Here is a 14208-nt window from a genome sequence, read left to right as displayed (position 1 = left end):
TATTGTTTCCCCATCCACTTGCCATGAAGTAATGGGACCAGATGCCATGATCTTTGAATGTTGAGTTTTAAGCCAGCTTTTTTACTCTTCTCTTTCACCTTCATCAAGAGGCTCTAGTTCCTCTTCGCTTTCTGCCATAAGGATTGTGTCATCTGTATATCTGAGAGTACTGGTATTTCTCCTGGCAATCTTGATTCCAATTTATGCTTCATCCACCCTGGCATCTCGCATGATATATTCTACATAACAGTTAAATAAGCAGGGTGACAATATACAGTCTTGACGTACTTCTTTCCCCAATTTGGAACCAGTCTGTTGTTCCATGTCCAGTATTAACTGTTGCTTCTTGACCTGCATACAGGTTTTGCAGGAGATAGGTAAAGTGGTCTGTTCTTCCCATCTCTCTAAGAATTTTCCACAGTTTCTTGTAATCCACACAGTCAAGGCTTTGGTGTAGTCAATGAAACAGAAGTAGGTGTTTTTTCTGGAATTCTCTTGCTTTTTCTATGATCCAACAGATGTTGGCAATTGATCTCTGGTTCCTCTGCCCTTTCTAAATCCAGCTTGAACATCTGGAAGTTCTTGGTTCACACGTACTGTTCAAGCCTCACTTGGAGAATTTTGAGCATTACTCTGCTAGCATGTGAAATGAGTAGAATTGTGTGGTAGTTTGAACATTCTTTGGCATTGCCCTTCTTTGGGATTGGAATGAAATCCCAAATACCTTTTCCGATCTTGTGTCCACTGCTGAGTTTTCCATATTTGCTGGCATATTGAGTGCAGCACCTTAACAGCATCATCTTTTAGGATTTGAAATAGCTTAGCTGGAATTCCATCACTTATACTAGCTTTGTTTGTACTGATGCTTCCTAAGGCCCGCTTGACTTCACACTGCAAGATGTCTGGCTCTAGGTGAATGAAGCATCTTACTATGTGTCAGACATGATGCAAAGTGCTTTGAATGTTTTATCTCATTCAATTCCCACATGAATTCCATAAGATGGGTATTGTTAGTATCGATTTTTTACAGATGAGGAAAGTGAAATACAGAGATGTTTAGTCACCAAAGGAAATACAATTAATAAGTACCTAATTTGGGATTCCAACCCCATTCTGCTGACTCCAAAGTTATGCTTCTAACATGCAGCTTCCATTTGGGAGCTATACTTTGATCCAATCCCTAAGTATTTCTGGATATACACTAGAACCCCTAAATGTCCAGTCCAGTCTAGTTCCACCACTCTCTCCCTGCCACATAACTTCATTTTGTTTTATTCACTGCATTTATCACCATCTGAAATATGTTCAATTGCTCACTGGTTTTTATTGTTTTTCTCATATCAGAATGTGAGCTACACAGCTGTAATGATACTGTTTACCTTGTCAACTCTTGCATTTCCAGAGCCTACTTTCCTGCCTAGGACATAGGAGGCACTCAGTGATTTTTTTGAATGAATGAATATTTCAAGGAGCAAGCATTAGGTGTTCATTCAAACCTTTTGCATGTCTGAGGATCCAGTTACCCCTGCTTATTCTCATTTCCTTCCAGATACTGCCTACTCTTCTCTTGTCTCCATGACTTACCTATACTATAATAGTTATGAGAAATATATCGCTTTCTGTAACTGGCTGTTTTTCATAATCCAGCTTATTATAGATTTGATTTAATTAATTTGATCTTATAATTTTAAAAATTACAGTTAAGTATAAAGATGATACCATCACCTGTCATACATGAAGAAATTTTGAAACATTTATTTGCCCATAAAACAAAGACCACTGATTTCTAAAAGTCTAAATTCAAAGAATTTGCACAGAGGCCCATTTCATACAAATTTTGCCATTTGTTGCTCAATACTTTCTATTTAAAATACAGACCAGCTCTAAGCAACTTGATGGGTTAAAGCACAATAAACCAACATGTTATAATAACTTGTTCTGGTTAAAGACTTAATTCTAGTTGCCATGCTTTCAGGCAGGAAAAATAGACAAATTTTTAAACCGTGCAGCTTCCCTAGGTCAATAATGAAAGCATGAGAAAATCAGAGGCCTTTTTGAACTACAGACACACAAACATACAGAACCCCAAGATATTCAAAATAATTGAATGACATTCATAAATGCAATCCAGGAAATCTGGGATTAAGACTCTTAGCCATGATTATCTTGATGTATATCTCAGTGTTCTCTCCAGCTCTCTTGGAATTTGTATCGTATGACTGCCATTTCCAGAAAAAAAAGGGCAGACAAATCTCACAAACACATCTTCCCTGCAGTCTTAGGAACTGTGAACATCTGTCCTAGCCCTCAAAAGTGGGTCTTTTTCTTCTTATTTCATTGAAGTTTCTGTTGCTAACTTACTGTTTCAGTTAAATGACTAAATTATATGAAAACACAGGCTAAATTGAAAGATGTAAAGCTGGTGATTTCCTCTTGGTTTATTTTTCTGGATTCATATGGTCCAAATACAGCAGATAGGTAAGGAAAGAGCAACTTGGGATATGACTACTGGCTGGGTTGTACTTTCACTCTTCAAAAAGAAAATCTGGAAAAATGTATAAAGCACAAGATGAAAGTGCAATGATAAATGGCTAAGGTGATGTGACATTGTGATTTATAATAAGAAAAAGTAATTTGGTCTTCATCCACAGTTCCTGGCACCCTTACAGTTCCCTATATAAGAGCAGCAGAAACGTCTTTTGTTACACTATTTAGTTTTGTCTCGAGTTCCTGAACTAACTCAAGTTTTAAATGTGAAATGTGTATATTTTGTTATTCATATAAACCACACCTGGGTTTACATTAGTGAGGTTACTTTTAGACCACCCATCCCTCCAAAGATGAAGGCAGGTTCCAGAAGAAATAACTTCAGGGAGAGAAGGATAGAACTTTCAGTCCAATTCCCAAACCTCTGGGGTAGGGAGAGAGGCTAGGAGGTTCAATCAATTACCCATGACCAATGAATTAGTCAGTCATGCTTACGTAAGTCTCTATAGAAACCCCAAAGAAAAGTGTTCAGAGAGATTGGTGCTTGGAGAACAGTGCACCCAGAGAGGGCAGGGAAGCTCTGCATTTCTTCCCACATACCTTGCCCTTTGTATCTTTCCAGTTGCCTTTTCGCAAGTTATATCTTTTTATAATAAACTGGTAATCTGCTAAGTAAAATGTCATACGGAGCTCTATGAGCCACTCCAGCAAACTGATCAAACCCAATAAAGGGTTCAAAGGAAAATTCACAGACAGTTGATCAAAACACAGGTAACAACCTGGATTTGTGATTGGCACCTGAACTTTTATAGGACTAAGCCCTTAGCCTGTGGGATCTGATGCTCTCTCCAAGTACAGAGTGTCTGAATTGAATTAAACTGGAGGACACCCAGCTGGTGTTGCAGAATTGCTTGGTGTGGAAAACCTGCCCTCTTCTCGGTTTTGGTGGCCAGAAATATCATAACCAGAGTACTGAGAATGTGAAGAGTAGAGGAGTAACAGAGGAAGATTTTTTTCCTTTGCATTTTGATGTTAAAAGTGGGATTTACGACACTTTCCTAGAGGTCTAGTGGTTAAGACTTTGCCTTCCAGTGTGAGGTATGTGTGTTGGGGGGGTTCAGTCCTTGGTTGGGGAGCTAGGATTACACATGCCTCTTGGCCAAAAAACCAGAACATAAGCAACAGAAGCAATATTGTAACAAATTCAATAAAAACTTTGGAAATGGTCCACATTAAAAAAAAAATCTAAAAAAAAGTGGGATTTTTCATTTCAGTCCTGGTTCACGAAAACATGTGGTTTGTGGGGAGGGGGGAATGGATCAAAGGGCAGGGGACAATGACCACTGATTCCCTGGTGGCCATGTGGTCACCCACAGAATGAAGCAGCAGCTGTGCTGTGCTCAGTTGTTAAAGATAAGAGTTACCAATGAGTAAGCTTCATAATGTTGCTCAAGGAGACAACCTTCCAGAGACTTTTAACTCTTATGTTTTCTTAAAACAAGAGAAAGGAACAAATTGCTTCTACCGTCTGAGTTACAGGGATCATGGTCAAAGAACTAACTCATTTGCTAAATGGGGCCAATCTCATTATTCACTGGCAAGGCCAGATGCCCAGAAAGCCCAGTTGAATTATCTGTCAGCAGTTAGATTTTAAATAAAGCATTGTACAGTAAAACAAACAAAACAAACACACAAATAAGCATGATATATAGGCATTTATAATTAGAGAGAAACAAAGAAAGAAAGAAAAAAGGACTAAGTCACTCCCAGAGAGTGCAAGAGCACAGTTCTTAACAACTGGAAAACCAAAGGGCAATTCTTAGAGAGAGACCTGACAAGTAAATATTTGCTCAAAAGAAAATATAAATCTCTTTGTTCATCTGCAGATTCTATTTGTTTTTACATTACTGAAAATTTTGGACTGACGAAAAGAGTTTTTAGGTTTCAACACAATGAGACTCAGCACTTTCCATCTTCCTCAATGAAAACTCCTGAAACAGAATATTTTTTAATATGCTCTTAACAGGAGATCCTTTTTTTTTGTCCTGCTAACTTCATTGACTGCTTTAAATATTTCCCTTGCTTAAGATTTAAGGTCTATGGAACACATAATTTGGCCAAGTGGAAAAAAATCGATCCTATAATACAATTACATATAGAGTTCATAAAGAAAGCAGTTTCCCTTAAGATAAACTCTGAAAATTCTCTCAAGATTATTAAGGAGGCAGTTGCAATGGAAACAAGTACTATATTTGATATACTCAACATTTATCTCTCCTTTTGTCTTAACTTACTGAATGTATTGGGGATATACATCAATACATAAAAACTGTGAAATCTATTACACAATGGAATTTTTAGCAGGCCCGGATGCTGGGAAAGATTGAGGGCAGGAAGAGAAGGGGACAACAGAGGATGAGATGATTGGATGGCATAATCAACCCAATGGACAAGAGGTTGAGTAAGCTCTGGGAGATAATGAATGACAGGGAAGCCTGGCGTGCTGCAGTCCATGGAGTTGCGAAGAGTCAGACATAACTGAGTGACTGAACAACAACAACAACAAAAATAATGCTGTATAGTTAATAATATGAAGATATACAACGGAATTTCATAGTTTATGCAATATAAACTAAGCAAAAAAATTTGACAAAATCTTCAGTTCAGTTCAGTTCAGTCGCTCAGTCGTGTCCAACTCTTTGTGACCCCATGAATCACAGCACGCCAGGCTTCCCTGTCCATCACCAACTCCTGGAGTTCACTCAGACTCACGTCCATTGAGTCAGTGATGCCATCTATCTATCTCATCCTCTGTCATCCCCTTCTCTTTCTGCCCTCAATCTTGATTGCATATTTGATAAAAAAGATATATATCCATATATATTGAAAAGATCATATAGATAGATACATATATCAAGACAACACTGTTATCTGCTAAGGATTATTTTTACTTCCTCTTTTTTCCTTCTCTATATTTCTAAATATTTTGAAACAGTATGAAAATACATTACTTCTGGAGTTAAAACAAAAACATTACTAAATATCCAATGTCCAATTAGTATGATAATTAAATCAGTTCCTGTAAGACTTCCCATCATTCTAATGTGATCCAAAACAAACAGATGTACTGAGTGGCCCAGTGTTGAAACTTCACATAGACGTTGCCTAAGCTTGACCTCTATCATTTCCAAAGTGTGTTCCAGCATTCTCCTTGCTGCTTTAGTAGCTAGAAATGGAGAAAAGCAACAGATGGTGACAGCTGTGACTGTCAGGGTGCCAACCTTGAGAATGGAATTTCTACTTCAAGATGATTTTGCAGGGGTACAATAATATCTGGAGAATCTAGGCACAAAGCTTTCCAAAATGCAAATGTTTGGGATTTTAAAAGAAAGGTGATTATGTAAGAAGATCTTATAGTTTAATATGAAGGCTTTTGTTTCAGAAAAGAATAAAAAGTTAACTAAATATCTGAAGTAGACTGCAGAATTTCTTTTACTAAACTTTCTTAAAATCTAATGTCACATTATAATTCATTTTATATTATTATCTGTGGAGTGGATCTTTTACCTTTTAACCTCTGGCTCCAACATGAACATCTAGCTATCAATGAATGTATTTTCAGAGTATAAAAATTAACATTATCATTAGCTTAAATAAAATGTAATTCATAAAGTCACAATCTCTGTTAGGAAAATTTACAGTACTTTCCCAAAGCAAACCAAATCAGATCAGATCAGATCAGTCGCTCAGTCGTGTCCGACTCTTTGCGACCCCATGAATCACAGCACGCCAGGCCTCCCTGTCCATCACCAACTCCCGGAGTTCACTGAGACTCACATCCATTGAGTCAGTGATGCCATCCAGCCATCTCATCCTCTGTCGTCCCCTTCTCCTCCTGCCCCCAATCCCTCCCAGCATCAGAGTCTTTTCCAATGAGTCAACTCTTCGCATGAGGTGGCCAAAGTACTGGAGTCTCAGCTTTAGTATCATTCCTTCCAAAGAAATCCCAGGGCTGATCTCCTTCAGAATGGACTGGTTGGATCTCCTTGCAGTCCAAGGGACTCTCAAGAGTCTTCTCCAACACCACAGTTCAAAAGCATCAATTCTTTGGTGCTCAGCCTTCTTCACAGTCCAACTCTCACATCCATACATGACCACAGGAAAAACCATAGCCTTGACTAGACGAACCTTTGTTGGCAGGGTAATGTCTCTGCTTTTGAATATGCTATCTAGGTTGGTCATAACTTTCCTTCCAAGGAGTAAGCAAATCAAATAACTTCTGTTAAAAATGAAAATGTTTGAGTTTTAAAGTCAGACAAATTTGAATTTTGCCTGTAGCACCTTTTAGTTATTGTATAACTTGGAGAAACATTGAATTAGGGTTTTAATTTTTTTGCCTGTAAATTGCCACCAATCATAAGGGTTTTCTTAAGGCTCAAAGATTCTTTATTGACACAGTTTCTTCCCCTTTTACAATATATGATGCAATTTCTGCAGTAATATGGTTTTAGCACACAGCTACCTTTCCTGAAGTTTATATGTCATGTTCCCAGAAGTTTACAGGTAGAAGTACGTAATAAGCAATAGCGTAATAAAAAGATACTCCAGTTTTGCTTTGAAGATTGTGGCACCCAAGCTCCAAAACAGTCTCCAGTGATTTCAAGCCCTCTGTAGTTTTATCCATTAAAAGGCGGGTAAGACCTAGCAACCCATTTTTAAAAAAAAATTTATTTCATTAAAAGTCACATAATATAAAACATACTATATTAACTATATGTAACTACATTTTGGCCTTCCCAGTGGCTCATTGGTAAAGAATCTGCTGGCCAATGCAGGAAATGTAGGAGACATGGGTTCGATCCCTTGTCTGGGAAGATCACCTGGAGAAGGAAATGGCAACCCACTCCAGTATTCTTGCCTGAAAAAGTCCATGGACAAAGGAGCCTGGTGAGCTACAGTCCACGGGGTGCAAAGAGTTGGACACCACTGAGCACACACAGCACAACACAGCACTACCATATATAAAATAGACAGTTGGTAAAAATATGCTGTATGACTCAAGGAACTCAAACCAGGGCTCTGTAGCAAACTAGAAGAGTGGGATAGGGTGGGAGGTGGGAGGGAGGCTCAAGATGGAGGGGACATATGTATATCTATGGCTGATTAATGTTGATGTATGGCCGAAACCAACATAATATTGTAATGCAATTATCCCTCAATTAAAAATAAAGTAACAAAAGCTCAACATTAAAAAACAATGGTAGAGATTTTTCTTTGAGGTTTTTTATATTCATCTTCTTTAGGAACTTGGGACTAGTTCTCAGGACTGCATTGGAAGACATTACATTGCATTAGGCTTATTTCTTGCATCTATTTAATATTTTGGACTTGGTACTTACTGTCAGATCCTGAATATGCTTGACACACAATAATTCGTAATTTTCTCAAAGCCTGCATTTGCTTCCCACCTTCCGTGAGCTTGCCCACAATGACCATCACTCCACTGTCTGCAATCACTTAGCCTACGCATGAATGCAGCCACCTTGGTCCCCACCATATAAGCAGTCACTATCAAGAAGTATGGAGAAGGAAATGGCAACCCACTCCAGTGTTCTTGCCTGGAGAATCCCAGGGACGGAGGAGCCTGGTGGGCTGCTGTCTATGGGGTCGCACAGAGTCGGACATGACTGAAGCGACTTAGCAGCAGCAGTAGCAACATCAAGAAGTATGGGCTTCTCAGATGGTGCTAGTGGTAAGGAATCTAACTGCCAACCCCAGAGACCCAAGAGACACGGGTTTGATCCCTGGGTTAGGAAGATTCCCTGGTGGAGGAAATGGCAACCCACTCCAGTACTCTTGCCTGGAGAATTCCATGGAGAGAGGAGCCTGACAGGCTACACTTCATGGGGTCGCAAAAGACTTGGACACTACTGAGAGACCAAGCATGCATACATGCACCAAGAAGTATACAGGCTAGAGTGGTTTTCATAAGTTCAGAACTTTCTTGGGATAAAATATCCTGGGTCCAAAAGATTGCGCTAAATCATAGTCCTCATAGGCAAAAAGTCTGAGTGTTAGGAGATAGCCCATATTTATTTAAAAATAACCCAACTTCCCTGGTTTTCCTAGTAAATCATCATGTGCATAAGTAATGTAAGTGGATTACAGGAAACATTAGCACTAGTAATTGTTGTTGCCAGCTATCAGAGCCACAGAATGGTTAGAGTCTAGACCAAGAGAGGTTAGTGAAGGCTAATGCAGCAAAATTGCCTATTGCCTCCATGTCATCATCACCCCAAAGAAAAAGCACAGCTTCTTCATGAATCTCTAAACCACAGATGGACTAAAAGTGAAATGACCTGCCAGAATTCCTCATTGATGCCTTTTATCCTCCATAATATTAAATTAACTCGACAGTACATGACATCAGAAGATAGAATAAACCTCTTGATCTGTAATTCATAATGACTTTAAGAGTTGATAACGATGAGTGTATGATGGTCACTAGAGGAAATATCTCTCCTGAGTCCGAGCATTAGCACAGTCATATAGAGATACAGCAACATTAATATCATTTGTCTTCACTCAATAGACACAGTGCATGGCTTTTACCTTCAGAACATCTGTTACTCATGTAAATGCAGAAAATTTGTCTGAGTTTTTCAAGCAGCAAAATGACCCACATATTTTTCCTTAACAAAAGCTCATATTATGTTCTCAACTTATGATTTTTTTTTGGTTACCAACATTCCTCCCAGACATTTCCCAACCAAAACAAAAGACTCCATTTCACTTGTAGATACCTCAAATGATGGGTATTTCTAGATACTCAAAATGATGGCTGGATCATAATAAATATTAAGTGCATGCTAGTTGAAAACATCAATGAATGGATCTTTGATTCTCCATACTTAGTTGTCATATATGTGGTAGATAAAAAAGTAAAGAAAAGGAAAAAAAGGTTATTAATTTTCATTACATTAGGCTTATAGAGAGGTTGCCAAAATGCAAACATGGTTTCATTGAATCATCTTAAAAGTCAACATACTTGGTTATATTTGGAGACAGAAATGTGATCAACACTCATTTAGCTACTGCTTTGTAGTTTTAATGTGAATCCTCCTATCGTAATTTAAATTTGAGAGGGACTGTAGTCCAAATGCTCTGTCAACCTTAGCATAAGTTTACGATACTTCCAGAAATTGGGACCCTCTGGTCTAGGTTACAAATCCTAAGAATGCAAACAATGGACCCACTACATCACCTTGATTAATAAAAGGTGATGCTTGTTCACTGATATTAGGAATATTATCCATCAATTACTTCCCAACCACTTTATCTACTCCAGTTAGAGAATTCCCCTCCTTCATCATCACTTCTTCCCTTTCAGGGTCCCTTCATTTCTTACCATTTGAATCAAGTGACCAGATTATCTTTAATAAATACTATGTATATATATGGGCTTTCCTGGTGGCTCAGTGGTGGAATCCACCTACCAATGCATGAGATGCAGATTTGATCCCTAAGTTGGGAAGACCCCCTGGAGAAGGAAACAGCAACCCACTCCAGTATTGCCTGGAAAATCCTATGGACAGAGGAGCATGGTGGGCTACAGTCCATGGGGTCGCAAAAGAGTCGGACATGACTTAACAACTAAGCAACAACAACAACAATTTATATATATAAACTGAGACTCAAGCCAATCTACTTAGAGCAAATTATCACAGAAGGCAGGAGGCTAAGCGCAGGATATGATCCAAAACTGCAGGATATGAATCAACATAAGTAAAGACTTCCTGATACAATTTTTTGTTCAAATTATTAAGCACCCACTGTGCACCTTGCATTGGGCTGTGCAGAGAAGATACAGACAGAGTTTCTTATTTTATGGGCCTACATTCAAGAGGAAGCCAACAGATAATAATCAATTAACAAAAAGGAAACACCAGAGAATAAGAAATGCTATGGTAAACAGTCATTGAGATCCAGTGATAACTTGTCACCATTAGGTTTCATTTGTTTGAAAGCATCAACCACAGAGGAAAGCATCAGCATCAGTTAAATGCAATACTTACCACCACAATCACATTTGCTGCTGGGACTGGGCGGTTTTCCACTTCAAGGTCTTGACCAGCCATGGCCAACAGATTGAGAGATGGGTCATATGCGGGTTTAGGAAATGCTGAATTAACAATTTGGTGGTGTCTGCCTATTTGAGCTTCAGAAGAGGAATGGTAGTTATGTTTGTGTATCTTTTGTGGAGCTATATCCAGGCTCTTCTCAATGTCTTGTGAGTGGTGATAAATGAATGCTGGCTTCCCACTCTTCTTCTGACGAATTGCCAAGAAGTGATCATTATTTTTTGCAAGGCATCCTGAAAGGGGGAAGAAGAAGAAGCAAAAATCAAAGACCTTCTTCACTGAGCTGAATAGATTATCTGATAAAGAGAATTACCTGTTCTTAGAAAGCTTTAAGACTTGTGAAGGATTTAGATCAGTTACTCTCCATTTTCATCCCTACTCCATTATCCCCAATAAAGAGAACACACTTGGTGGCATGGAGGCATGTCAGAGATTTTGGGTACACAGAAGTGGGTATAGTTTGAAAAAGTCCTATATTTCAGATATTCTAATGCATCTTTTAGTCAGGAATTTCCTCCTTTATCTAAATGCATGGCTCTAACACCTTGTTGATCAACTCTTCCTGGATGTCCTACCTATTCCTCAAATGACAACCCTTTATATCATATTCAAGCTTTCCTCCCTTTAATCAATAGCATTTCATACAATTCTTATTTCATACTTCTTTTATCCTGCTGATATTCTATAATCAATTATGTGTAATTTTTAATACTTGTATACTATTTGAAGCTGACTAAGGGCAGAAGGCTGAGTATACTCATTGTGGTAGCAACTCCCAGTTGTATAATATCCATTCTCCCCTTCTTACTTAGCCATCCCGATAAAGTAATACATTCTCTTTTATTTTGTCTGTTAGGTAAATATCCATTGACTTGAATAGCTCTTTTATTCTTTTTATCATTGGCCACAGAAGGAAACAGATAACATATACATGTAAGTCTAAAGAGTATCACTAGGTCACATGCCAATTAGAAAAGCAAATAAGGTCTTCTATATAAGACGACAAGCAGATTGAACAGATCACAACATAATAATGCCATCCACGTTGTACCTGGCAACCCAGGCACCACAGATTTTCCCTCAGGATGCCTATGGCAACAAGAAGCTGTAAAAATGCTCTCCCCAGAAGATGACTTACCTCTTTTTATAAGAATTCTGGGGTGCCTTGAATTCTTACCAAATATTTATAGTAGAGAAATTTCTAGTTTTTATAGCTTTCCCCTCCATCAAGCCTCTGTGACCAGCATATATTTACAGCACTTTCAGTAACGTTATTTTACCAATATGCTCTCAACTCTCACTTAGGGATAAGAAGACAGGTTATTTTTTTTCAGTAAGCTCAACTGCATTCACCATGATGTAATTGTTTGGAGACCATTGGGTCCCAGTGCCTTTAGGCTTTTAGATCATTCCAATCACAATTAAATTCTACGTGAATTCTGAGACAGTAATAGAAACTAGCCCTCATGTCTTCAATCCTCAGTATGCTGAATAGACTGTAACTTTTTAGAAAAAGAAATCAATTTACTATAACCATTCACCAACAATGATGATTAGATAGTGTGACCTTGAAATAACTATAAACTTTGTTTCTCTGAATGAAGTAGGAATTCCTCAGATTTGGAAATGACACTGTCATTAGGAACATATATAAATGAATATGGTCCTCCACTGTTAATATTCTTGCTGTGTTTTATTAATGGAGAATGGTGATAAAATGTTTTAGAGATATACTAACTTTCTGACCACAAATGTTTGTTTAAATTTTACTAAAAGTGATTTAATAAATTATATTGTAGTGTCCTACAGTAGGGGCCCCCGGCCTCCAGGGTCTAATATCTGATGATATAAAGTAGAGCTGATATAACAATAACAGAAATAAAGTACACAATAACTGTAATGCACTTGAATCATCCCCAAACCATCCCCTGTCAGGCCTGTCCATGGAAAAACTCTCTTCCACGAAACTGATCCCTGGCGCCAAAAAGGCTGGGGCCACTGTCCCACAGTATTTCTATACTATAGGTGAACAGTTTCCTCCCTCCCCTGTTAGAGGACTGAGTCTGACATTGTAAAGAGCAACAACGGAGTGGTCACCTTAAGGTTAAGAAACAGAATGGAGATACTATTTTTATCTTAGCTGACTTTGTAAACATGCCTCACTTAAAGATGGTCCCTTGTTTCAGAAATGCATATTGCACACTTGAATGAATTTAGGTTTCTCACCTGAGGGATTGGTTCTCCTACCAAAAAGAGGGATTATAACCCTATCTGACAAGATAGTGCTATAGAAATAGGCATGTTAATTAAAAAATTAACATGCAAAAAAGACTGGAAGTCCTTGCAAGATTTGAGAAGAGGAAAAAGGAAAAAAACAAAAACAAAAACATGGTAGGGGATGGCAAAGAGTTTCACTAAGAAAACGAAGTAGCTCAGAAGATCAGAAAACACGGATTTATGAGAAGGGGAAAAATTAATGAAGACCTGAGACATTTATCTTCAATCTTTCTTTTTATATGATATCAGGCTTCCCCGATGACTCAGTGGGTAAAGAATCCACCTGCAATGCACAAGACACAGGAGATGCAGGTTCGATCTTGAGAAGGAAATGGCAACCCACTCCAGCATTCTTGCCTGAAAAATCCCATGGACAGAGAAGCCTGGCAGGCTATGGTGCAAAGGGTCGCAAAGAGTTGGACATGACTGGGTGGCTAAACATACAACATGTGATATCAATCCCCAAAAAATAGAAAAGGTGAGTCCAACTAATAAGGTCTCTTGTATGAAAATAGACCTACAGAGAAAGACGAAAAAAATCTAATTTTAAGTGCAATTGAAACACAACTAGAATTTCCAGCCCTATCCAGTTGTATATGTGAAAAGACTCAGTCCTGCCTTGTCCCTGAGTAATGAGAACCAAGTTGGCATCACTATTAGGAACCCTACCAAAGACATTAGGAAAGAAAAAGTTTTTCAAAGTGTTGTGCTTAGATCCCTGCATCAAAATTACCTGGGATATTAAGACTCAGATCCCCATATCTTAGCTGAGAAATACCATAGCAGACTCTTTGCAAAGGTAGCTTACAAATCTGGATTTCTAATCAAAATTTTCTCACATTCCAACTCTGAAGTTGAGGACCACTGAGTTAGTGCTCCTAACTTTGGGATAAGTTTTATTTTTTTGTCTTCAAATGTTACCTCTTCACTTCAACATTATGAATATATTCAGGTAAACATTTCGGAAATTTTAAGATTCAGATGCCTATTAAAAATCAAAGTGGAGATGTTGAATTAGAAATTTAATAAGTATATACTTCATGGTTGGAGAGAGACAGATTTGTGAATCATCCAGTATGGATAAAATTTAAAGCCAAGTGACTGGAGATTCCTTGAAAAGAGAAGAGTATATAGGACAGAGCTCATGGTAGAATTACAATATTTAGAGTCAAGAAGCTGAATGAAATAGAGCCAATAATGACAAATGAGAAGGAATGGTAGTAAAGAAGGAGGAAAACCAAGGAAGAGTAGTTCCTAGAAGATTAAGAAAGAAAATGTTTTAGAACCTGTATGTATTATAAGG

General features: G+C 38.1%; 1 protein-coding gene across 3 annotated transcripts in view; it reads right to left on the bottom strand.

Moving 5' to 3' along the window:
- PTPRR (protein tyrosine phosphatase receptor type R) overlaps positions 1-14208 on the bottom strand; it is a 273598-nt gene that overhangs the window by 237056 nt on the left and 22334 nt on the right. For 2 of the 3 annotated variants that reach the window (XM_061416475.1, XM_061416476.1), the window contains exon 2: positions 10563-10861. In XM_061416475.1, coding sequence (XP_061272459.1) covers positions 10563-10861 — 299 coding nt within the window. Of the gene's footprint in view, positions 1-10562; positions 10862-14208 lie in introns of those variants that run through there. The other variant, XM_061416477.1, reaches the window with a different exon arrangement.

Source organism: Bos javanicus, chromosome 5 (genome assembly GCF_032452875.1).
Source record: "Bos javanicus breed banteng chromosome 5, ARS-OSU_banteng_1.0, whole genome shotgun sequence".
Classification (NCBI taxonomy): Eukaryota; Metazoa; Chordata; class Mammalia; order Artiodactyla; family Bovidae; genus Bos; species Bos javanicus.
Note: the sequence above shows the minus strand (reverse complement) of the source record. Positions and strands in the feature narration are given on the sequence as shown.